The sequence below is a fragment of the Oryx dammah genome, unplaced genomic scaffold, assembly GCF_014754425.2.
Source record: "Oryx dammah isolate SB20612 unplaced genomic scaffold, SCBI_Odam_1.1 HiC_scaffold_23, whole genome shotgun sequence".
Taxonomy (NCBI): Eukaryota; Metazoa; Chordata; class Mammalia; order Artiodactyla; family Bovidae; genus Oryx; species Oryx dammah.
Genome location: NW_024070207.1, coordinates 123,959,779 through 123,982,507, shown reverse-complemented (window position 1 = coordinate 123,982,507; position 22,729 = coordinate 123,959,779). Strand labels below are relative to the sequence as shown.

The 22,729-nt window shown below is 45.1% G+C and overlaps 1 protein-coding gene across 2 annotated transcripts in view; it reads left to right on the top strand.

Moving 5' to 3' along the window:
* Nucleotides 1–22,273, top strand: part of CLCN4 (chloride voltage-gated channel 4) — a 73,380-nt gene extending 51,107 nt beyond the window's left edge. For both annotated transcript variants that reach the window (XM_040266483.1, XM_040266484.1), the window contains exons 10-13: nucleotides 36–222; nucleotides 1,307–1,705; nucleotides 8,260–8,476; nucleotides 17,348–22,273. In XM_040266483.1, the coding sequence (XP_040122417.1) occupies nucleotides 36–222; nucleotides 1,307–1,705; nucleotides 8,260–8,476; nucleotides 17,348–17,438 (894 nt within the window). In that variant the 3' untranslated portion in view covers nucleotides 17,439–22,273. The remainder of the gene's footprint in view (nucleotides 1–35; nucleotides 223–1,306; nucleotides 1,706–8,259; nucleotides 8,477–17,347) is intronic.
* Nucleotides 22,274–22,729: the final 456 nt, after the last annotated feature.

The following is a 22,729-nucleotide window of genomic DNA, read 5'->3' as shown; positions in this document are numbered from 1 at the left end:
TTCCCTCATGCATCTTTCTCCTGCGCTCCCTGCAGATCCCGTCCGGCCTCTTCATCCCCAGCATGGCTGTGGGGGCCATGGCAGGCAGGATGGTGGGAATTGGTGTGGAGCAGCTGGCTTACCATCACCATGACTGGATCATCTTCAGGAACTGGTGCAGGCCCGGTGCAGACTGTGTCACCCCAGGGCTCTATGCCATGGTGGGGGCTGCAGCTTGCCTAGGTACCGTGTGGGTGTGGGTGTGTGTGTGGGCGTGGGTTTGTGTGTGTGAGAGAGATGTGAGTAGCAGGGCTTTTCTTTGCTTAGTCATCCAGGGACCCAGGCTGATGGGATCTCTGCTATCTTGCCACTGTACCATCTAAAATAGTGCGTAGGCAGCAGGGGGCTGCTCAATATCCTAGAATCTATAGGACAGCCCTCCCCCACCCCCACCCCAGTGAAGGAAGAATGACCCAGCTCCAACTGTTCCTCACTGCAAGATCGGGAGTTAGTTTGGATTCTTCCTTTGAATACCAAGGGACACAAGGATGGGGGCATCTCCTGTCTGTTGTTTGTCATCATTTAACTGCTCAGTTGTGCTTGACTCTTTGGGACCCCATGGACTCTAGCCCGCCAGGCTCCTCCGTCCATGGGATTTTCCAGGCAAGAGTTCTGGAGTGGGGTGCCCTTTCCTACTCCAGGCCATCTTCCTGACCAAGGGATTGAACCCACATCCCCTGTATTGGCAGGTGGCTTCTTTACCACTGAGCCATTTGGGACATGGCTGTCTATAGCCCTTAGAAATCTCTACCATTTCCAGCTTGAGGGGTTCGAGAAAAGAGCCACATGTACTGAGACAGAAACCTGCAGAGCCCATATAGGATCCACTCACCAAAATGCTAAGGGTGTGAAAGTGAAGTCTCTCAGGCATGTCCGACTCTTTGCGACCCCGTGGACTGTAGCCCACCAGGCTCCTCCATCCATGGGATTTTCCAGGCAAGAGTACTGGAGTGGGCTGCCATTTTCTTCTCCAGGGGATCTTCCCAACCAAGGGATCGAATCCAGGTCTTCCACATTGCAGGCAGAGGGTGTAGTCCTGGGTGAATAGACAGCTCACTGTCATTCACAGGAGGAGACCCAGACAGATGTGACTTATGGTGCTGATGCGAGGCTGTGTTTACCAAGGTCCAAGCATGGGCACCGTGTAGGACCATTCCTATAGAACAAGGGCCAGGAGGATGGAGCCGGCTTGTCAGTCTCCACAGTTCGTGTCCTTCTGCAGGTGTGGAGTGGAGTCCTGCGATTCCCTTCCTCTCTTGTGTTGCAGGTGGTGTTACCAGGATGACGGTGTCATTGGTGGTCATCATGTTTGAATTGACGGGAGGCCTCGAGTACATTGTGCCCCTGATGGCAGCGGCCGTGACCAGCAAGTGGGTGGCCGATGCCTTCGGGAAGGAAGGCATCTACGAGGCCCACATCCACTTGAACGGGTACCCATTCTTGGACGTGAAGGACGAGTTCACCCACCGCACACTGGCCACTGATGTCATGCGGCCGCGGCGGGGGGAGCCGCCCCTGTCCGTGCTTACCCAGGACAGCATGACTGTCGAGGACGTGGAGACACTCATCAAGGAGACTGACTACAACGGCTTCCCCGTGGTCGTCTCCAGGGACTCAGAGCGCCTCATCGGCTTTGCCCAGAGGAGAGAGCTGATTCTTGCCATAAGTGAGTAAAGTAGGGAGTCTCCAGGGACAAATGTGCCCCCAAATTCTCCAAGAGGTTGGAGAGGGTGGATGAGGGTCAGAGGGCTTCAGGCCGAGCTGAGGGCTTGTTCGTTTCACCTGGGGATCTGGCCAGACTGCAGGAGGTCTGGGGTGGTACCTGCCTGCTAAGTCGCTTTGGTTGTGTCTGACTCTTTGCGACCCCATTGACTGTAGCTTTCCAGGTTCCTCTGTCCAGGGATTCTCCAGGCCAGAATACTGGAGTGGGTAGCCTTTCCCTTCTCCAGGGGATCTTCCCAACTCAGGGATCGAACCCACGTCTCTTACATCTCCTGCATTGGCAGGTGGGTTCTTTACCACTAGCGCCACCTGAGACCCTGCATTTCTCCCAAGCTCCCTCTTTTTTTCAATCAAACTTTTAATGAAAAGATCATAAAATAACAATATCTCATCACTGTATATTAGGAGTGCATGCTCTGAATGGAGTGATCAATGAGCAGCTTTACTATGACGCTTGAGGGCTGTGCACCTGTAACTTTGACCTGAATTTATTCAAACTCTTGCTGGAGGCCAATGGAGTAGGGTGGCTGACATCAGTGGCCAGTAAGGAGTGTGATCATGGCATCCCCCTTCCTGGGAAGGGCACCTAGCAAGACACAATCCCTCATCTAGTTCCCATTCAACGAAACAGTGAAACCCCATCTCCTCCTCCCTGGTGAGGTTTTTGTGAATGGGCCAGTGCCTATGGACTTCCGGGGGCTCACTGACCTAGATGCTGAGTTCTTTGCCTCAGAAACCTCCCTTGGGCTCAAGCTCTTGCTGTCACTTCATGACGTCATATCTGGTTCCAGCAGGTCAAGTCACGTGGGTTCCACGTGGGTCAAGTCAGTACTGTGGGATGGTTTTCCTCCTCACAGGCTAACTGGGCGAGCTGTGCCAAGGGGCAGGCTATTCACTTGTGAGAGGAGAGAGGAAATGGTGCCCAGCTGTTTGTTATGTCCCAGAGATGGGCGGCTCAAGCCTGAGGTCCCCTGTTGACCTATGGATGGGGCACCTTGAAAGGGGAGCAAGAGGCAGAAGGATTACAAAGACAGGCCTAGGTGTGAGTCTGTGAAGGCCCTGGCAGGGAGAAGCGTTCCCCTTGTCCCCGCGGTGGTGCTGCCAGACCTCCTTATGCAGCCAGGGCAAGGAGCCACAGAACGCATCCTTGGTGCGAGGTCAACACTAATGCTCTCCCGCTCAGCATGTCCCTCTGTCTCGCAGTATGCTAGGGGCCCATGGCCTAATTCCTGTGTGCCCTTGATAATTGAACTTCCAGAACGTTTATGAAGTTTGCCTCAGGGACTTTTCCAGGTGCGATGGCAGAGCGCCTCACTGGGAAAATACCTTTGCTTATCCCTGCCCTTTGTTAACTATTTCTCAGGCTCTCTATTTGAATTTCTAGAACCTTTTCACAATGTTAAGTAGCTTTTAAAATATTTTTAAAGTATCTTCATCAAAGGCTTTATAAAAATAAGTTTAAGCAGGCTATAGTGTCTAATTTTAGCATGTTCCTGAAACATATTTACCTCTTTCCAAAGCAACAATTGATTTTTATGTTTTAGACACAAAAGCACATTTGCTTTCTCTTTATTATAGGTCCTGTAACTTAATAGGTAGGTGCCTTTAAACATGACTATAGCCTTATAAATAATGAAATTTTAAAAAAGTTGTATAGTAGGTTGGGTTTCTTTAAATTAATGTAATCAGCAGCCTTTAAAAAAATTTATTCAATCCCTAAAATCTTTTAAGCAAAGGTTGAAATTTTAAAACTCAAGTAATAAATGTCACAGAATCCATTACCTATTGTGTAGCTGCAGGCACACCTGCTAAGACACAGCTTACTAATTTTGCTGAAACCCATTACTGTAATCAACTGGGAAGCAGTAATTGTCATCAACCAGTTCGAGAAGAAATTTCAGCTTGCCAACTGAGTGCTCTCCTAGAAGCTATGTTTGAAGTGTTTGGAGAGGCAGCACACAGTGTAAATAGTACCTATATGCTTTCCATCAGATGGAAAATAGTGTAAAAGCTGCTATTTGCATGGTTTCTGGGAAGGTAAGGTGTCTTTGGGTGTGAGCAGTCAGAAAAGCTGTTTTCCTTCCAGAAGAGTCCAGTACCCTGGTGGAGTGTTTGTGGCATGAGATGCCCTTTTGTGGATATAGAAAAAGGACCTGAGCATTGAGCTAGTAGGGGCTTCCCAGGTGCCTCAGTGGTAAAGAATCTGCCTGCCAATTCAGGAGATGCAGGTTCAATCCCTGGGTCGGGAAGATGGCCTGGAGTAGGAAAGGGCACCCCACTCCAGAATTCTTGCCTGGAAAATCCCATGGACGGACTCTTTGCGACCCCATGGACAGTAGCCTGCAAGGCTCTTCTGTCCGTGGAATTCTGCAGGCATGAATACTGGAGTGAGCACCCTGCCCTTCTCCAGGGGATATTTTCGACCCAGGGATCAAACCCAAGTCTCTTATGCCTCTTCATTGACAGGTGGGTTCTTTATCACTGAGGCACCAAGGAAGCCCAGTAGATGAGACAAAGAACAATTTTTTTTCCTTATGTATCATGTTTAAAATAGTATATAAGTTGCTCCTATGAAGCTGGAAATGTTGTATATCCAGTCCATCTCTGGTATGCCAAACCATAGCTGCTGTCTTTATTGGAGAGCAGCTAGTACATGTGGCCCCCTTCACCATCACATACACACGAGGCAGTATATGGCCCTGTGCAAGGTCCTGGGACATGGGACTTTACTTCTTGGCACTCTTTGCAATGATGCGGCTCTTGCTGCATTCAGCAGGCTCAGGCTCTTCTAGTCTTGAATTCTGCAATTAAGTGAGGACAGACCCAGAGAGGACTCCATGGGAAGCCACAAAGATGATTAAAGGGATGGAAAGTTAGAATCACAGGCCAGAGTTAAGGGAACTCTCTTTTTTTTTTTTTTTTTTTTTCCTGGGGGATGATTTGATGATGATTCTCCAGCGTATGGAAGAGGCTTGCTTACAAGAGCTCTCTGTCCAGAACTGAGCACCAAGAAACGTGTCTGATCTGTTGGGTGAGCTCTTTGTCCCTGAAGAGATTCTTCCTGAGAGTGCTGTTAATGATGGGAAAGGCCATGGGGAACAGTGGTGTCATCTGCTTCTTTCTGCTGGGGATGAAAACATACGTGCAGAGGAATTTCTCCATGTCTTATAAGCTATATGCATGCTAAGTCCTTCAGTTGTGTCCAACTCTTTGTGACCCCACGGACTGTAGCCTGCCAGGCTCCTCAGTCCTTGGGATTCTCCAGTCAAGAATACTGGAGTGGGTTGCCTAGCCCTCCTCCAGGGGATCTTCTGACCCAGGGATTGAACCAGTGTCTCTTATGTCTCCTGCATTGAGGTGGCAGGTTTTCTTTTCTTTCTTTCTTTCTTTTTTTTTCTTTTCTTTTTTTTTTTTTTTTTTTTTTTACTACTGATGCAACCTTGGAAGCCCTTATAAGCTATAATTTGTCACAAAATAATCTACTTTTTCTTCTAAATAGTTTTTACTTTTTTTTTTTAACCACAACAGCTTTGTACTGACCACCACTATAGTTGCTTCTAGTTTTCCTTTTTAACCTTTCTTGTTAGTTATGTGTGTTTTATGGAAGCTTTTATTTTTTTAAACTTCGATATCTGGTATCTGCCTAAGCTTTTTAAAAATTAAAATTGTTTTAAATTTCAACTTTTTATTGAAGTATAGTTGATTTACCATCTTGTGTTAGTTTCTCCTATACAGCAAAGTGATTCAGTTATACATAGATATACATTCATTCTTTTTCATATTCTTTTCCATTATAGTTTATCACAATATATTGAATATACTTCTCTGTGCTCTACAGTAGGACCTTGTTTATCTGTGGAAGCATTTTTAATGAACAGGATGATAGAGTATTACCTCCCTAAAAATATGATTAGAGTTTCTCAACCATTGACACTGAGGCTGGATCATTCTTTGTTGGGAGGGGCTTACCTTTGCGCTGTAGTATTATCCTTGCTCTCTACCCTGAGGGTGGAGGCAGAATTACTTCCAGTTGAGAACTATTGCTCTGAAGCCATTGTAGTAACTTGTTGAGCCGCTAAGTCATGTCCAACTCTGCAACCCCATGGACTGTAGCACACCAGGCTCCTCTGTCCTCCACTATTTCCTGGAGTTTACTCACATTCATGTCCATTGAGTCAGTGATGCTATCTAACCATCTCAGTCTTTTAAAATTTCTTGGCCTGTGACAGTTTTTGAAATTCACTTCATCAACACTTTCCTCATTACCCTCCGTGAACCTGACATGATGAGGAAAGTGTTGATGAAGTGGTGCCTTTTTGTTGAGCAGCGGAGAGCTCAAGGCTTTCATTCTGATGCCTCCTTTGTGAGATAGACTGTGTTGTGTATGGGAGACAGAGCCAAGGGCACTGATGGTCAGTAGACCTACTCATTCATTCATTCATTTTGAATGATTGACTCATGTGTGCATTTGGCAAATATCTGTTTTGTGTCTGCTGTATTCTAGGCATTGTCCAGGCTCTGGGAACACAGCACTGAGCAAGAAATGACAGAGCTCAGTGCTGTTAGAATCAGGGCTTCTAACTCAATCAGTATATTCAGAGGCAATAGAAGCTTGTTATTTATTTCAACAAGTGGATCCACAGTTGGCTAAGTTGTATTTGATTTTATGAAGGATGGGGGAGCATGGTTGGCTGCCGTCTATGGGGTCGCACAGAGTCGGACACGACTGAAGTGACTTAGCAGCAGCAGCAGCAACAAATCCATGTGATCAGTTCCTGATTGGGGATTGTGGATTGATCCAAACCTGATGTTCAATTGGACTGTTGAAATAGGTGAAATTCCTGTTATGTGGGACTTTGAGAAAATCAATCTGTCGATGAAAATGAGTAGGCTTCCCTGGTGGCTCAGATGATAAAGAATCTACCTGCAATGCGGGAGATCCAAGTTCAATCCCTGGGTCAGGAAGATCCCTTGGAGAAGGAAATAACAACCCACTCCAGTATTCTGGCCTGGGAAATCCCATGGACAGAGGAGCCTGGTGGCCTGCATTCCATGGGGTCACAAAGAGTTGGATACGACTGAGCAGCTAATGCTTTCACTTTCATGAAAATGAGTAGTAAGTATGTGTTGACTTTTGCTTCTCACCTTAGAGTTTTAGGATAGGACTGTCTTGATTTAGGAGAGAAATGTGCAGTGTGTATTGTGTAGCATCTACATCTGCAAACACGTTGTGCACCAGTGTCATCTGGTATTTGGGGTTGAATCTTACTCCATTTGATGTAATTCGATTGAACCTGACGCCCATACTGTGCAGGCATTTGCCCAGCGGGCCCTCTGTTCCCCTTTTAAACAGAGACCCCTTTTCAAACTCAGTCTGACCCCGAATGCTGCCAGTTTTCCATTAGAGTATTCTGTGGCAATAAATGGCTTTAGAGCCAGCAGTTAGAATTTTTATTTTTCAAAGAACAATATAGGTGAATAGTCGTCTTTGAGAAGGCAAAAAAAGTGTATTATAGAAACCAGGATCCATTTTAAGGCAAGCCTTGCTGTACCTCTTCCCTAACCTTTTCCCATGAACCAAAAGAAAGATTAAAATTCCAACAGAAGGAAAATCGCCTTGGAGAAATATCTGGAGACCGATGGATTTATTTCATGTGTGACTTAAAATAGCCTGGGTTTCTAGTACCACATAAAGCTGTATTTCTAATGAGTTCCTGTTACCCTACTTTTTCTGCAGCTTTTTTTCACATGGGCCTGTCTACAGATAGAAATAGGCTAATTGTTACCATAACAGTGTTACTGTCTTTCTTTGAGAAATCCACAAAATGGCCCCCCCCCCTTTTTTTTTAAGAGAGACAATCCAAAGGCTTGGCGGTGGGGGAGGAGTGGGGAATGCAGCTTTTTCTAGGGCTATTTTTTTGGTCCCAAGGCTTATATTTGGAATTAGGCTGTGTTTCTGGGCTGTAAGTCTGGGATGGTCCTCTTGGTTTCTTGTTCCTTTCAGGATTTATAAATGCCATTTGGGCTCATTATAAGTTAGTTTGTGAAACTACAACAAAGCAATGTATTAAGGTCATTGGGCAGCTCATTAGGTTTTTGTTTTTTTTTTTTTCATGTCAGAGTTCAGCCCCTGATGAGGTGTGTTAAGAAAGCAGGGGTGCCCTGGCGTCCAGGCAAAGGCAGTGCATTCCCAGGAAGGAGCCATTCTGCTCAGGCCCATCTTGCAAGTCTTTGCAATGGATGATCAGGTCACACACAGCAGGGGAGTCTCGCACAGCATTAGCTTAAGAGAAAGAGATGCCAATTCCACCGCAGTTTGGCTGAAGCCCCTCATTAGGAGTGTACAGTTTGCCCTCTGCTCCCCTTCTCTGGGGGATTTGAGGTTGTTGGGGAGGGGGAGTTGTATATGGCTGTGGGTGGAGTGGGTTGGGCTGGGATGGGGAGAGGGACCCCACACGGGAGTCTTGTGCAGCTCACTGTCCTGCTGGCCCATTCCAGAGAATGCCAGACAGAGGCAGGAGGGCATCGTAAGCGACTCGGTCATGTACTTCACCGAGGAGCCCCCCGAACTGCCGGCCAACAGCCCACAGCCCCTGAAGCTGCGGCGCGTCCTGAACCTCAGCCCTTTCACGGTCACCGACCACACCCCGATGGAGACGGTGGTGGACATCTTCCGGAAGCTGGGACTCCGCCAGTGCCTGGTGACCCGGAGCGGGTGAGTGGCCGGGCCCTGGGGGGCATAATATAAAGGGCCCATGGGAGGCTGATGGGGACCGGGGACCAGTCCTCTAAGAGATGTCAGTAGGCTGTGGCGAGTGCAGGAGCAGATGCCAGCAGGCTTGGAGGCAGCCTTCCAGGTGGGGCTGCTGTCTTCTGCCCTGAGGCTGAAGTTTGAGTCTAAAGGGGAGGAGCCCTAGGGGAGGGGCTGGGGCTCCCTACCCCAGCCCCTACAGTGGTCCAGGTTCCTGGAGAAGGTTCACCCTGTTCTGCTAAAACGAGCAAGGAAAATCTCAGAGCTGATGAGAAAAATAGCTTGAGGTGCACGATGCTCCAACACTCTGTCGGTGACACACTAAGAAAGAGAGATGGGAATCTCATAAAAACTATTGCACATTTTTCACACATGCAGTGGCTGAGAAGAAGGATATTAGTCCCTTCACCTTGAGAAAGCCGTGCAATTGGCTTGTGGAAGCGGGCATGGCGAGGGCTGCAGCTGGGTTTTCCCATGCCACTGGGTGCTCCATTCTGGACTTTTCTCATAGACAAATCACCATACACAAACGTGAGGTGCACATTGGGCTCAAGTTGTTCCCTGATGCACCAGCCTGTTAAAAATGACTTAACGTTTCCCAGTGTGACTGCAGAGCCGTGAGCTTTGGTAGCTCGTGGCTCAGTCTCTGCCACAGCAGTATTGCTTTCACACCATGTTATCAGGAAGTAGAAAACCAGTGCTGTAGAGATCAAAGGTTCATGATGGTGTGAGAGGTGCAGTGCCCTGGGGGCTGTGCCTTGGGCTCAGGGGCTCTCCCTAAATGTGAGGGCCTCAGAAACTTGGGTGGAGGAAGGAATTGGTTTGGTTCAGGTAGCTTGGAATCCGGGATTCTCTGCCTAGTTGATTGCTTTATGGGCTGGAGGTGGGAGGTAAGGTATGGGCTATGGAGATATTGGTACCTGAAATAGCAGTTTTGACCTTTAGAATCCTGAGGCTCAACTCTCTGACACAGTTTCCAGGGCTACCTCGCTCCTGGTTAACCCAGCAGTTCTCAAGCAGGGTGATTGGCCCTGTAGAGATTTGGAGGTGTCATAAGTGGAGGGGGCAGATGCTACTACTGGCATCCAGTGGGTAGAGAGCAGGGATGCTGTTTAACACCCTCCAGTGCACAGCATGGCCCCCATCAAAGCAAAGACTTCATCAGGCCCGAGTGATACTCCTGTTCCAGCTGAGCATCCCTGGGCTGGCGGCCTGGGGTAGCCTCAGAGCACACCTCACTTGGGCTTCCCAGGTGACTTATGGGTAAAGAATCTGCCTTCAGTGCAGGAGACGCAGGCAGATGCAGGTTCAGTCCCTGGAGACAGACATGGCAATGCACTCCAGTATTCTTGCCTGGAGAATCCCCGCGGACAGAGGAGCCTCTGTCAGCAGGCTACAGTCCATGGGGTCGCAAAGAGTCGTACATGACTGAGTGACTGAGCACAGAGCAGGCACCCCTCACTCGCAGAGATTTCTTCCTGCCGCCTTGCTCATGGTGGGCAGCACGGGTCTCTGCAAGGGGCTGAATTTGCACTTGACCCAGAGAACTCCTAGCTGACGGGATGAGTGTCCTCCTTAGCTCTGACTACAGCTGGTGGGTGTCTTGTGCTTGAGGAGGGGCAGTCAATGAACATACGAATAAGCATTTGAGGCTAGAGATCATTTTTCCTGGTGGGTTCTTTTTTTTTGGTCCAGCTGTGCAGCTTGCAGAATCTTAGTTTCTAGACCAGGGATTGAACCTGGGCCCCCTGCAGTGGAAGTGCAGAGTCTTAACTACTGTACTGCCCGGGACTTGTCTTAACTACTGTACTGCCCGGGACTTGCCCTCTACTGGTGGTTTTTAAAGGCACCCAGTGGTTCTCAAACTTGAGCGGGCATCAGAATCTGAGAGGAATAAACCTTCAGGTTAAACCCCGAGTACCAGGCCCTCCTGCAGTTACTGATCCTTCCAATCTGGGAGGGGCCCTGAGAATTATACTTGTAACCAGCTCCCAGGGGCTACTGCTGGTTGAGGTCCCCACTTGATAAACGACTGAAGCCCACTGATGTGCTTGAATTTCCAGTGCTCGGCAGAAATACCACCGCGATTACCCGTGTCGTCTCAAGTGTCTTGCAGTTTCTCTTTCCCTTTAAAATAATAATCCCATGTCAGTTATCATTGGAATTTTCAGTTCTGGCAGGAAATTCTGCCCTTGACGCCCGCTCACACCTCATGGAGCCCCATGAGTTTTTCCTGTGAAGATCTGGGTGCCGAAATTGGCTCCGAATGTTCTGTGAGAACACAAAATCGCTCTCACTCTCTCTCGCTGTACATATTTTAAACAAACACAGATGCTGATACGTTAGTGCTGGCAGGAGATCCTTGTTTGCGGGGCCTTTCATCTCCTTGGGCTTTGAGCCAGGGCAGGCCCGGCTCAAGCCAGCTCGTGTTTTTGATCTATTCCATCACCATGTACCGTCCCAGCTCTTGGCTGAGCCCCACAGCTCATACCCTTGACTAGTGTAGTCTGAAGGACTTCTCAGGGCCTGGGCTCTACAGTGATCATGAAACCAGACCAGGAGCCAGAGAAGTTTTGTCCTCATAAAGTTGAAGTCTTGGAAGTGTCCAGTGGCCAAGAGTGACTTTTGGATTTTCCCCATAGAGGACCTAGAAAGAAAAAGGGAGCAGAGGAGATGCTAGGTGGGTCTTTAGGTCCTGACCAGGGTGGTCTTCTCACAAGAGCCCGGTGCTCTAATCTGAATTATGTTCATGGTCATAGATGGACTGTTTATCATTCCAAAGTTTCACTTGAACTGCTACCCAAAGAGGCTGGACATTGAAACAGTTGATTTAGCTCAAGTAGGACATTTCATACCACTAACAAACCTCCTTGGATTGAATGCTCCCTCCTTCTGGGAGGTTGCTCATCTTTCTTCTTTTTTGATATTTGAATGGCATTACTGACTCAATGCACATGAGTTTGAGCAAGCTCTGGGAGTTGGTGATGGACAGGGAAACCTGGCGTGCTGCAGTCCATGGGGTCACAAAGAGTCAGACATGACTGAGCAACTGAACTGGACTGAATTACTTTCGCAGGCCAAGGCACAATTTATGCCTGAACCCAAGGCAGCTCCTGAATCTGTATTTCCCCAGAACTGTTACAACCAGCTTGATTTTCAGACATTATAGTTACCAAGCTTTAAGACAGGGCTGTCAAGACTGCAGATGCCTAGTGTATGGACATAAGGAAACAAAACCCAGGCTTTATAGATATGGGAAGGGTGCCTGTGTGTGTTACAGTTCAGTTCTTGTCACTTTGCAGATGCTACCAAGTCTTTTTTTTGAAAGCAATATTGGTTTCCTCAGCATCTTACTGAGCTTCTGTGTGAGGGAGAACTGGAGGAGGCTCAAAGAGTGTTACAAAAAAGAAAATCAAGGAGCTTGTCATCCACCAAGGAACATGGGTATTATCCAGTTTGAGTTACGTTCTCCAAGTGTTCTGGAGGGTCGTGTCCTGAGCCAGGCTTTCCAATACAAATGTCCAAAAGGACAGAAGAGACTTTTAAGCTGAACAACTGTCTGCTGATTGGTGGCCGCCAGCCTCAGAACTCCTTCCACCTCGGATGAAAAGGTTCTTCCTCCTTTCACATGCTGCTACTTCTCTGATGATCGCACCTTTCTTAGTTGTGTATTATAGGCGTAAGCTGCTTGCCTTCTAACTATTCATTTTTTAGTTTAAAGGGAGTTGAAGGACTGTAATGGACTAAATTTTGTGCCCCAAGCCCCAGATTCATACACTGAAGCTCCAGCCTCCAATATGGCTGTCTTTGGAGACCGTGTCTGTATGCAGGTGTGTGTATGCATGCTGAGCCACTCAGTCATGTCTGACTCTTTGCGACCTCATGGACTGTAGCCTGCCAGGCTCCGCTGTCTGTGGCATTTCTCAGGCAAGAATACAGGAGTGTGTTGCTATTTCCTCCTCGAGGGGCTCTTCCCAACACAGGGATTGAACCTGCATCTCCTGCGTTGGCAGGTGGATTCCTTACCACTGAGCCACCAGGGAAGCCCACTTTAAGGAGGGAGTTAAGGTTAAATGAGGTCGTAAAAGCCCCATCCCTAATCAGATGGGACTGATGTCCTTAGAAGGAGAGGAGACACTGGCAATGCCTGCATAGAGAAACAGGCTGTATGAGGACACAGCAAAGAGGTGGCCATCTCCACACCCAGGAGAAACCAAACTGGCCAGCGCCACGATCTCGGCCTTCCCAGCCTTCTGAACCAGGAGAACATACATTTCTGTTGTTCAGTTACCTAGTTTGTGGTACTTTCTTACGGCAGTACAAGCTGACTCTGTCAGAAATCAGACTCACCTTGGCAGATTTAGGATAATAGCATCTTGTTTTATGGGGCATCTTTGATTTTACTGTATTTTTATAAATTTTAGAAGTGTGTTTTAGTCACTGATCTATAAAAATGGTTAAAGTCAAGTAGCTCCAAATAGCGGAAGGAAGAAAGTGTTAGTCACTCGGTTGTGTCTGACTCTGCACCCCCATGGACTATAGCCCACCAGGCTCCTCTGTCCAAGGGATTCTCCAGGCAAGAATACTGGAGTGGATTGCCATTTCCTTCTCCAGGGTGTCTTCCTGACCCAGGGGTTGAATTTGGGTCTCTTGTGTTGTAGGCAGATTTTTTAATGTCTGAGCCATCAGGGAAGCTCAAGAATACTGAAGTGGGTAGCCATTCCTTTCTCCAGGGGATCTTCCTAACCCAGTGATAGAACCTGGATCTCCCACATCACAGGCAGATTCTTTACCATCTGAGCTACTAGGAAAGCCCTACACAGCTGGAAGGAACAATGGTTCTTAGCTCTGTCCTCCTTCACCACCCCTGGCCCTTCCATTCAGACAACCACTTTCTTCCCTCCTAAGAATTTTGTCTTCTTGAATTAATAGACTATATTTTCTGAGCCATTCAGAATTACAAAATAATTGAGCAGAAAGCATAGAGTTCCCTCTCTGGTCCTCTCTGTTTCTCTTCCTGTTAACATCTTATATTTATGGTTTATATTTGTTGCCCTCAGTGAGCCAGTATTGCGATGTTATTATTAACTATGATCCATCTCCCTGGTGGCTCAGTGGTAAAGAATCTACCTGCCAGTGTAGGAGATGCAGCTTCAATCCCAGGCTTGGGAAGATCCCCTGGAGGAGGAAATGGCAACCTACTCCAGTATTCTGAGGAGCCTGGTGGGCTACCATTCATGGGGTCGCAAAAAGAGTCAGTCAGACACGACTGAGTGACTAAACAACAGTAATCATTCACTTTAGGGTTCACTCTTGGTGTTGTGCATCCTGTGGGTTTGGATAAATTCATAATGACATGTATCCACCATTGTAGTATCATCAGGAATAGTTTCACAACCCTAAACATCCTCTGTGCTCTGTCTGTCCATCCCTCCCTCCCCTCAACCTCTGGTAAACCACTGATCCTTTTACTGTCTCCATCGTTTTGCCTTTTCCAGAACATCATAGAGTTGGAGTCACACAGTGTGTAGGGGAGGGAGGGGTGTGCATTTCAGGTTCCTCCGTGTCTTTCTCTGGCTTGATGGCTTGTTTTTCTTTCTAGTGCTGAGTAATATCCATTGTCTGGATGGACCAGTTTGTTGACTCACTCACCTACTGAAGGACGTCTTCAGTGTTTCCAAGTTTGGGCAGTTATATTTGGAGCATACATTTTCTAAAAGACTAAGGACATTCTTTTTCATAACAGTAATTAAGTATATCATTCACTATCTAGTTCATATCATTTTCAGTCCAGAATTCCTTCAGTGTTCACACATTGCATTGGTTTGTTTTGCTTCTTTAGTCTCTATTTAGAAGAGCTTCCTGTCTTTTTTCCTTGTTATTTATGACCTAGATTTGTTTTTAAGAGTTCAGACCAGTAGTCCCACATTGTGAATTTGTTTGATTGCTTCCTCATGGTTTGATTTTTTTTAAGTAGCTTCGGGCAATGTTCCAATATTGATGATGTCATAATGTCAGCTTTTCTGACTTGACTGGTGATAAGCTCCATCACTGGGATGAGGTGGTGATGGCCAGAGCCCTCTGTTATAAGGGGACATTTTTCTCTTTGTACGTAATCTGTGGAGGGATACTTTGAGACCATGTGAATTTTCTGTTTTCCAGCAACCATTTACCCAGTGGTTTTGGAATCCATTGATAAATGATTGACTAAACTAATGATTGCACTGGGAGTTGCAAAATGTTGATTTTCTAATTCTTTTGTGCTTGGTACATTTTTTTCTCCAGTTTTTGAGACTATTGCTTTAGTTGTGGTGCTTTCTTTCGGTTTTGTCATCTATGTTGCCATTATTCTTTTTGTTCAGCATGTTTTTTTAAAAAACACTTTCAGCATTTTACCTGTAATATTTCTAAAGATTCATAGTCAATTATTTACTTTCTGTATTGACAATGTATAAATATTAAACATTAACTAAAATTTAATGTGGCTTGTTTAAACACTTCAAGCAATTTAACATAAATATGTTATAAATGTGATTATTATAAAACTTATTACTGTCTTGTTTAGAGGTAAACTGCTGGCTAATTTCCAGTTATCTTCATTTTTTGTAGTTAATAGACAACTAGGAAAAGCAAATTTGACTCAGTCACACAGAAGTTACTGTCATATCTGCTCTTTTTCTCTTTACCTTGTATTTCATATGGGTGTTACTGAGAAGAGGGAAGAGAGTTACTACTATTCCTTTTCACGTATGAAAACTATATTATATCCTATGGACGTTCTATTTGTAATTAGTATGCTTTTTATTTATTTATTTTTAAATATAAATTTATTTATTTTAATTGGAGGCTAATTACTTTACAATATTGTAGTGGTTTTGCCATACATTAGTAGTATGCTTTTTTTAAAAAAAACTTACTGATTTAACTTTTGGCTATGCGGGGTCTTTGTTGCTGCACAGACTTTTCTCTAGTTGCAGTGAGTGGGGACTCCTCTTCCTTGCTGTGTGTGGGCTTCTCATTGCAATGGCTTCTCTTGTTGTGGAGCACGGGCTTTAGGTGTGTAGGCTTCACTGGTTGTGGCACATGGGCTCAGCAGTTGCGGTTCCCTGGCTCGAGAGCACAGGCTCAGTAGTTGTGGCATATGTGGGAACCTCCCAGACCAGGGATCAAACCCATGTCTTTTGCATTGGCAGGCAGATTCTGTATCACTGAGCCACCAGGGAAGCCTCTGTGTATCATGCTTTTAAAGGCCTTTCTTGGTCTTTCCCTCTCTCTCTTGATGTTCCAGTGAGATGGAGGGAAAGAAGTCCCTCTCTGCCGCGGGGTGTGATAGATGGGGAAACTAACACAAAAAATCAATTGCGTTTTCAGGCCCAGCGTGGTCATGGACAAAGAAGTCAGAATTCTGACCTTACAGTTTCACTGACCACTCTGTTTCACCAGCTATACCTTATGCAATACTGCTATGAGTACTTGTGCCCCCATCTTCATGTTCACTTCCTATTAGTAAGAGATGAGTTTGATACTTTGGCTTTAATTAAATAAATGACAGTGTAGTACAGCTTTGTTTTCATATTTTTTGGTATATCATCATTTTTCACAGATAGGAGAAACCTATCATTTAAAAAAAATCTTTTCTTATTTTTGGACGCACCTTGTGTGGCTTATGGGATCTTTGTTCCTCAACCAAGGATTGAACCTGCACCCCCTGCATTAGAAGCAGAGTCTTAACCACTGGACCACCAGGGAAGCCCCAGAAACCTTTCATTTTAATAGCCATACAATACTGCAGGGTGAGACTGCCATCCTTCTCTCTTCTCCTCTTCTTGGGGATGATGAAGACGAGGTGAGCAGAATTTTGCAGGTTGAGTTTGCAGTGGAACTTCTTTTCCCTGGAGAACTTGTGTACGTCCCTTTCTGTCACTCCTTTCACTTTCCCCTGGGGGCATGATTTGACCCCAGCAGATGTTCATTTAAATATTTAATAAAATTGAGAAGAGGCTAGGGCTGCCATGAACAGTTGTGCAAATGTGTGTTCATGACCCAGGAACACTGTTCACATTGTGTTTGTAAAAAGGAGTTGGACAGTTTACAGTATAGGTGGCCCTATACCAGGGGCTCTGGGAAGTGGCATTGTTTTTGTAAGGAGACAGCCATGGAACTTTGGAAGAGGAGGTAATTTATATAAATAGTCAGACATGAATGTCAAACTTTACCCTTCCAGTAAGATAGGTTTAAAATTGAACCAATTGTTATACTTAAAATTTCTTACACTTAAAATGCCTTACACATGGGATTTCTGCAGTGTGATCAAGTTTTGACATTGGCTTTTGTAAGACCTTTTTAACTGATTATATTCTTAAAAATTGGGTGAGTATATATTAGTTGTCATAGGCTTACTGCAGTAATAAGCAAGCCTGTAATATCAGTGGCCAAACAGAATAAAAGTTAATTTTTCTCCCATGTCACATCCAGTATGAGTTGCAGCAGGTGTGAGCTCTGTACCACACAGTCATCCCAGGGCCCAGGTCTTTGAATCTGATGGCTCCCGATTCATCCTCTGTGACCTCAGAGTCCTTTATTGGCTCCTCTGTCTGGAACCATCAAATGAGAGAGGAAATGTGCAGGTGACTTGGGAGGGGCATCACTCACCTCCACCCACATGCCATTGTCCAGAGCTCTCTCAGTTGGCCCTATGGCCCTACCCATCTGCAAGGATAGCTGGGAAATGTGGTCTCTCTCTGCGCCCAGGTGGGAAGGGCGCTGGGGATCAGAGAGAAGTGTGAATCAATATTGCAAGGCTGACCTTTTTTCTCTATTTTGTTTCTTCTCCAGGAGACTTCTTGGCATCATCACGAAAAAAGATGTTCTGAGACATATGGCCCAGATGGCAAACCAGGACCCTGAATCCATCATGTTTAATTAGAAACAAGATGGTAGTTTATTTGAGAAAAATACAACTGTATCATTGGAAAGAAATAAACAAATGATAGTTATTATCCTAATGAACCGTCATGCACTGGGAGCAGTGGAAACAAAAGCTTTGTTTGAAAGGAAAGGGAAAAGAATGAAACTTAAAAAAATATACATCTATGAGTAGGCATTTTATAGCTTTAACCCCTTATGAGTTTCAAGCTGTGTTGTGAGTTTAGTAACTGCTTTGGGGGCATGTGGGTGGGGGTAAACGATGTGGTTTGTACAAGGATCTGGAACACAATTGCTGAGTCAAGAAACATTTGCCCCTTCTGTTGCAGGCTGGTGTTGGTAAAGCTTTGAATGTGAAAGGCTGAGGGGTATTGGCATGTCAGTGTCCTTATTTATTGGTTCCTGAGGTTTGGCTGCTATGTTACTGAATCAGACTAAAGATATTTACACTTACTTTGTTGGAAAAGAAAAAGAAATTAAATGTGAACATAGTGAAAGCTGCAAGTATGCTAGTGGGTTCACTTGTGACCAGCCATTACTGGCTCCTGTTCTCAGCCTGTTTTGTTGCTTATCCCTCAGTTTCTGAACCAAGATTGGGTCTTCTGCCATGTTGAGTATGAAGAAAACATTTCTCTCTGCAAGACCAGCACCTGGGGGCTGCACGATGAACTTTTGAGCATTTGGTGCTGCGCTGTTTCCTGCCACAGAAAGAGATTTGTCCTTATTTTGAGGGTATACATACCCATCATTGATTTGCATCTCCATTGCATCTGCTTCATTTATTGCTGTTGCCTGTGCATTCTTAAATATTGATCAGTCTAACGCTTTCCAAGGGCCGTGTCCTATATTCTGCCAGCTTGCCATAGTGACTTGAATTTCCAAATAGCATATACAAGTGTCAAAATAGACTACCCAGTGTTAGTGCTTATTTTACTTCTTAGATCTTATTAAATACGGCTGCCGAGAGGGTGAGGCAGATGAGTTCTCAGTGGGAACTCCTCCAAATGGATTGCAAGAGAAATACTAAATTGATTCTAAATCTGTTCCATTCTCCTCTCTGTAGGATGCAAAACATCCAGCTTTAATGTATAAGCATGCACTTTCATATTAGCAATCAGAGCACAGGAGGACAGAGTTAAATTTGAGACAGCCAATTTGAGCATCTTTGATTTGAACGTAATGATACATTTATTCTTTTAGTCAGGACTTCGGTCATGTCTGTGGGAAGGAATTAAGCTATGTTTCTTAGGTCCACTGGGTGACCTCGGTAAGATTGATGCTCCTTGTCCTTTCCCTTTTGTCTTTGTTCTTTCCTTTTCCCTGAGTCATCCTCATCCTTTTCAGTCTCATCATTGGCTCTTGATGTATCAGGTGTGCATTTGGCTGCAAATAATAGAAAACACACAGTGAAGAGTGGACTAAGAAACCTGAAGGTGGGCTCTCAGGACTGTTTCCACGGTATCCTTGATGACTCGTGGCCTTTGGTACCTTTTCTCCATATCTTTACCCCTTACCCGTTGGCTTCCTACCTCGTAGTCACAAGATGGTCACTGACCTGCCAGGTCTGATAACTGCTCTCTAAGCTGGAAGAGGAACGAAGAGGCAGGTGACAAGGTGTATTGTGTGTGTGGGGGGGGGGGACACAGAGCTTTCCTAGAGATAATTGGCTTACCTCCATTGGCTGAAATTCTGGTGCCCCCCCATTGCACATGAGTCTGGGAAGGAGAGTATTTAGCTGTGTAGGCATGTTGCACTCAATGAGATTGAAACTCTACTGAATAAGGAAAGGGGATTGGCCCTTGGGAAGGGGATGGTGTCTACTCTATTGGATGCTGTCATTGTATGTTTGTCATTGTTCTTCCTGCCATCTTCCCACTCTGTCTTGCTGACGTCAGTCACTCTCCTGTGACCTTACAGCCCCCTCCCCTCTTGGATTTAACTTGGCACTCCCAATCAGAAGCCATCCTTTCTTAGCCCTAATAAAAATGTTTATTCTGGAGAGAAACCCAACTATAAGAGGGTTTCGGTGAAACTTCTGATAGATACAAAGAAAATATACTGATGGGTTTAACCTGATTGAAAACTTAAAGGAGTTGAAGTCAGATCCCACTGACAAAAGTATGAAATATGTGTCTATAATTAACTGGCCTCCTTCCAAATAATAGCAGATGGCCACTTCAGTGTGAAACGGTCAATCTGTGGTAGTAGAATATAATCTTAGGTCCTATAAGAGAATGACATTTGTGGTCGCACTCACAGGACCTACGTGGGTCATAATATTTTGTTGCTGTTGAGGTTTCCATGGAACAATGTGAGTGAAGCTGGATTCTCCTGGGCTTTCAGTCCTCAAAAGTCTTAATGTAGTTCCCCTCTTACTCCCATATAGGCTCTCCAAAAAGTTTTAGTCATAGCCTGGATTTATATAATCCAGGACATCCTGTTAGCTGAAACATGGAGCTTCAGAAGGGAACACAAAACAGTGAACAGACAGCCAAAGTTCAGTAAAACCACAGAATGCCCCCTCCTCCAGCTGAGGCCTGGAAAGAGGAGAGGAGAGGAGAGGGGAGTTGACTCTGGGCTGAGGTCAACCATGGTCATGTCCTCTTCCCCCAGTGCTTAGCTTAGAGTCAACTGTGGGGCTCAGGGGGCCAGCACTAGACAGCCAGGTCAGGGCTGGGATGGGGGCCTTGTAGCACCACTGCCAGAGCCAACGGCTTGGCTCTCCTGGAGCCCTGACTAGGCACTGACCCTGGCCTCAGACAGACTCGCAGGGAACATTCCGCTGGGCCCTTTGTTGCACATGGATGGGGATTCTGAAGAGCGCTGTATCCGCATGTAGAACTTCATCCACTTTACCTGGTGATCTGGTGAACGAGATGAGTGGATCTGGAACTCTGACTCAAGTTGAATACTGTTTTTGTTTCTTTTTCCAGAACCAAAGTTTGTAGACATTTGTAGAACTTTCTGGGTTCTCTCTGAATAGATTTTTTATGTGAATAAAATATAAATATGTAATGGAAAAGGAGTTCCGTAATGAGGCACATTGACCTACTTCTTGCTGTCTTTTTCTATCACTGAAGGAATGTGTTGTAGAAGGACAGATGGCAAATAAAGAGCATCCTGAATGTGACATGTGGATTTCTTGTGTTTTTCAGCACATCCCCTGGGAATGCCCATGTGCATGTGGCTTTTACGGAAAGGCAAGTGTGCTAGAAGCAAATCCATATTCAGTGTTTGCTGTGGCAATCTCATAGTTCTCTATTTGAAATTTCTAGATGACTTGATAAAGGAGAGGGCATGTCAATAGGTTTTTTTTTTTTTTTTGGCCCTAATAAGTCACAGAAACTGAAAAAAATTTCCAGCAGTTTATTTCACTTAGGTGAGAACCGTTTCCTTTAAATTATCAACACATGCAAAATCTGTTCAGCATTCATTGTATTCATTATTCCGATGCTGAGCTGGAAAAGGTGAGAAACTCGAGGAGAACTATTGAATTTCAAGTAATTGTAATATTATGTCTTCATTTTCATTTCATGTGGGCAGTGTTTTATCAGACTCTGCTTCTAACCTTTGAAATGGTTGACATGAGGAGGGAGCTTGAACCAGACTCCATTTTCACTGACGTGGGTCTAACCATTTATTTGCAGTCCTAGTTGTGCTGGGAAAGAAATACGTTCACGTTTGGTGTTGGAATGATGACATAGCAATGTGGGTTTGTTTTTTTTTAATTATTGTAACACTCTGTGTAAACATTGGCAAATTACTAAACATTGTATGTTTGAACTCTATTTTTAAAGAAACTTTATTTTTAAACATTTTATTAGAGTATAATTGATTGACAGTGTTGCGTTAGTTTCAGGTATACAGCAAAGTGATTCAGTTATACACACGTTCATTCTTTTTTAGATTCTTTGCCCTTGTAGATTGTGACAGAGTGTTGAGTAGATGAGTTCCCTGTGCTAAAAAGAAGGTCCTTGTTGGTTATCTACTTTATATATATTAGTGTGTGTATAGCTTAATCCAAAACTCCTAATTTATCCCTCCCCTCACCTTTCCCCTTTGGTAACTATAAGTTTGTTTTCAAAATCGGAGTCTGTTTCTGTTTTGTAAGTATGTTCATTTGTATCTTTTAAAAAATTAGATTCCAGGTGTGCGTGATACCATATATTTCTCTTCTGTCTGAGTGACTTCAGTCAGTACAACAATGTTTAGGTCTATCCATGTTGTTGTAAATGGCATTATTTCATTCCTTTTTATGGCTGAGTAATATTCCATTGTATTATTTCTTCATCCATTCCATTTTATTTACATCTTCTTTATCCATTCCTCTGTCAGTGGACATTTAGGTTGCTTCCATGTTCTGGCTATTATAAATAGTGTTGCAATGAACATTGAGGTGCATTTATCTTTTCAAAGTATGTTTTTCTCTGGATATATGCCCAGAAGTGGGGTTGCTAGATCATATATGTTCAATTTTTAGTTTTTTAAGGTACCTCCGTACTGTTCTCCATAGTGGTTGTAACAGTTTACATTCCCACAAACAGTGTAGGAGGGTTTTTGAAAAGTGAAATGAGCATGAGTCCTCAAGCAGCATGTTGTAAAATGGAAGAGAGGCTGTGATATCCTAGCCTGTTGCTACCCTGGAGAACCTTCAAAACCTGATTCTGGTGACTGCGGAAGTGCCTGGCAAGGTTAAAGATCCACTCTTAAGATCGTCGTGCGAGATTGAGACTTGAGCTTGGCTCAGCTTTTAAATCCCTTGTTCTTAGCCTGGTGGGTTTGAATTCATCCTTCCTGACCAGTTTTGTATTTTTAAATGGTCAACTTTACAGAAAAATGGAAAAAAAAAAAGGCACCAAGAATGCTCATGTATCTTTGACCTGGAAGAGGCAGTGAGGGGAGCCCCCTTCGACGAGGGCAGCTTAGGAGGATTACCCTCAGCAGGGTGGCCCACACGAGCAACTGTCCTTCATAAAGCAGGCCTGGGGTGATATTGAGGGCCACCAGCGGTGAGTAGCTGCAGGGTATGGTGCTTGGGGAGGCTGTGGAGGTTTTAAAGTTGGTTTTGTTTTTCCTGTCAGGGAGGAGGAGATGAAGGAGATGCTTGTCCATCATGGAAGGCCAGGGAAAGATACAGAATTCAGAGGAAGGATGTGATTGAATTTGCCTGGTACACAAACTATTCTGGCTGTTCTATAGCAAGACCAGAAGCTATCGCAAATAGGTGAGCTGGGATAGAGGCTTGTCTCAGAGAGGTTCTTGAATTTTGGTTGTATTTCCAAGGCAGAACCA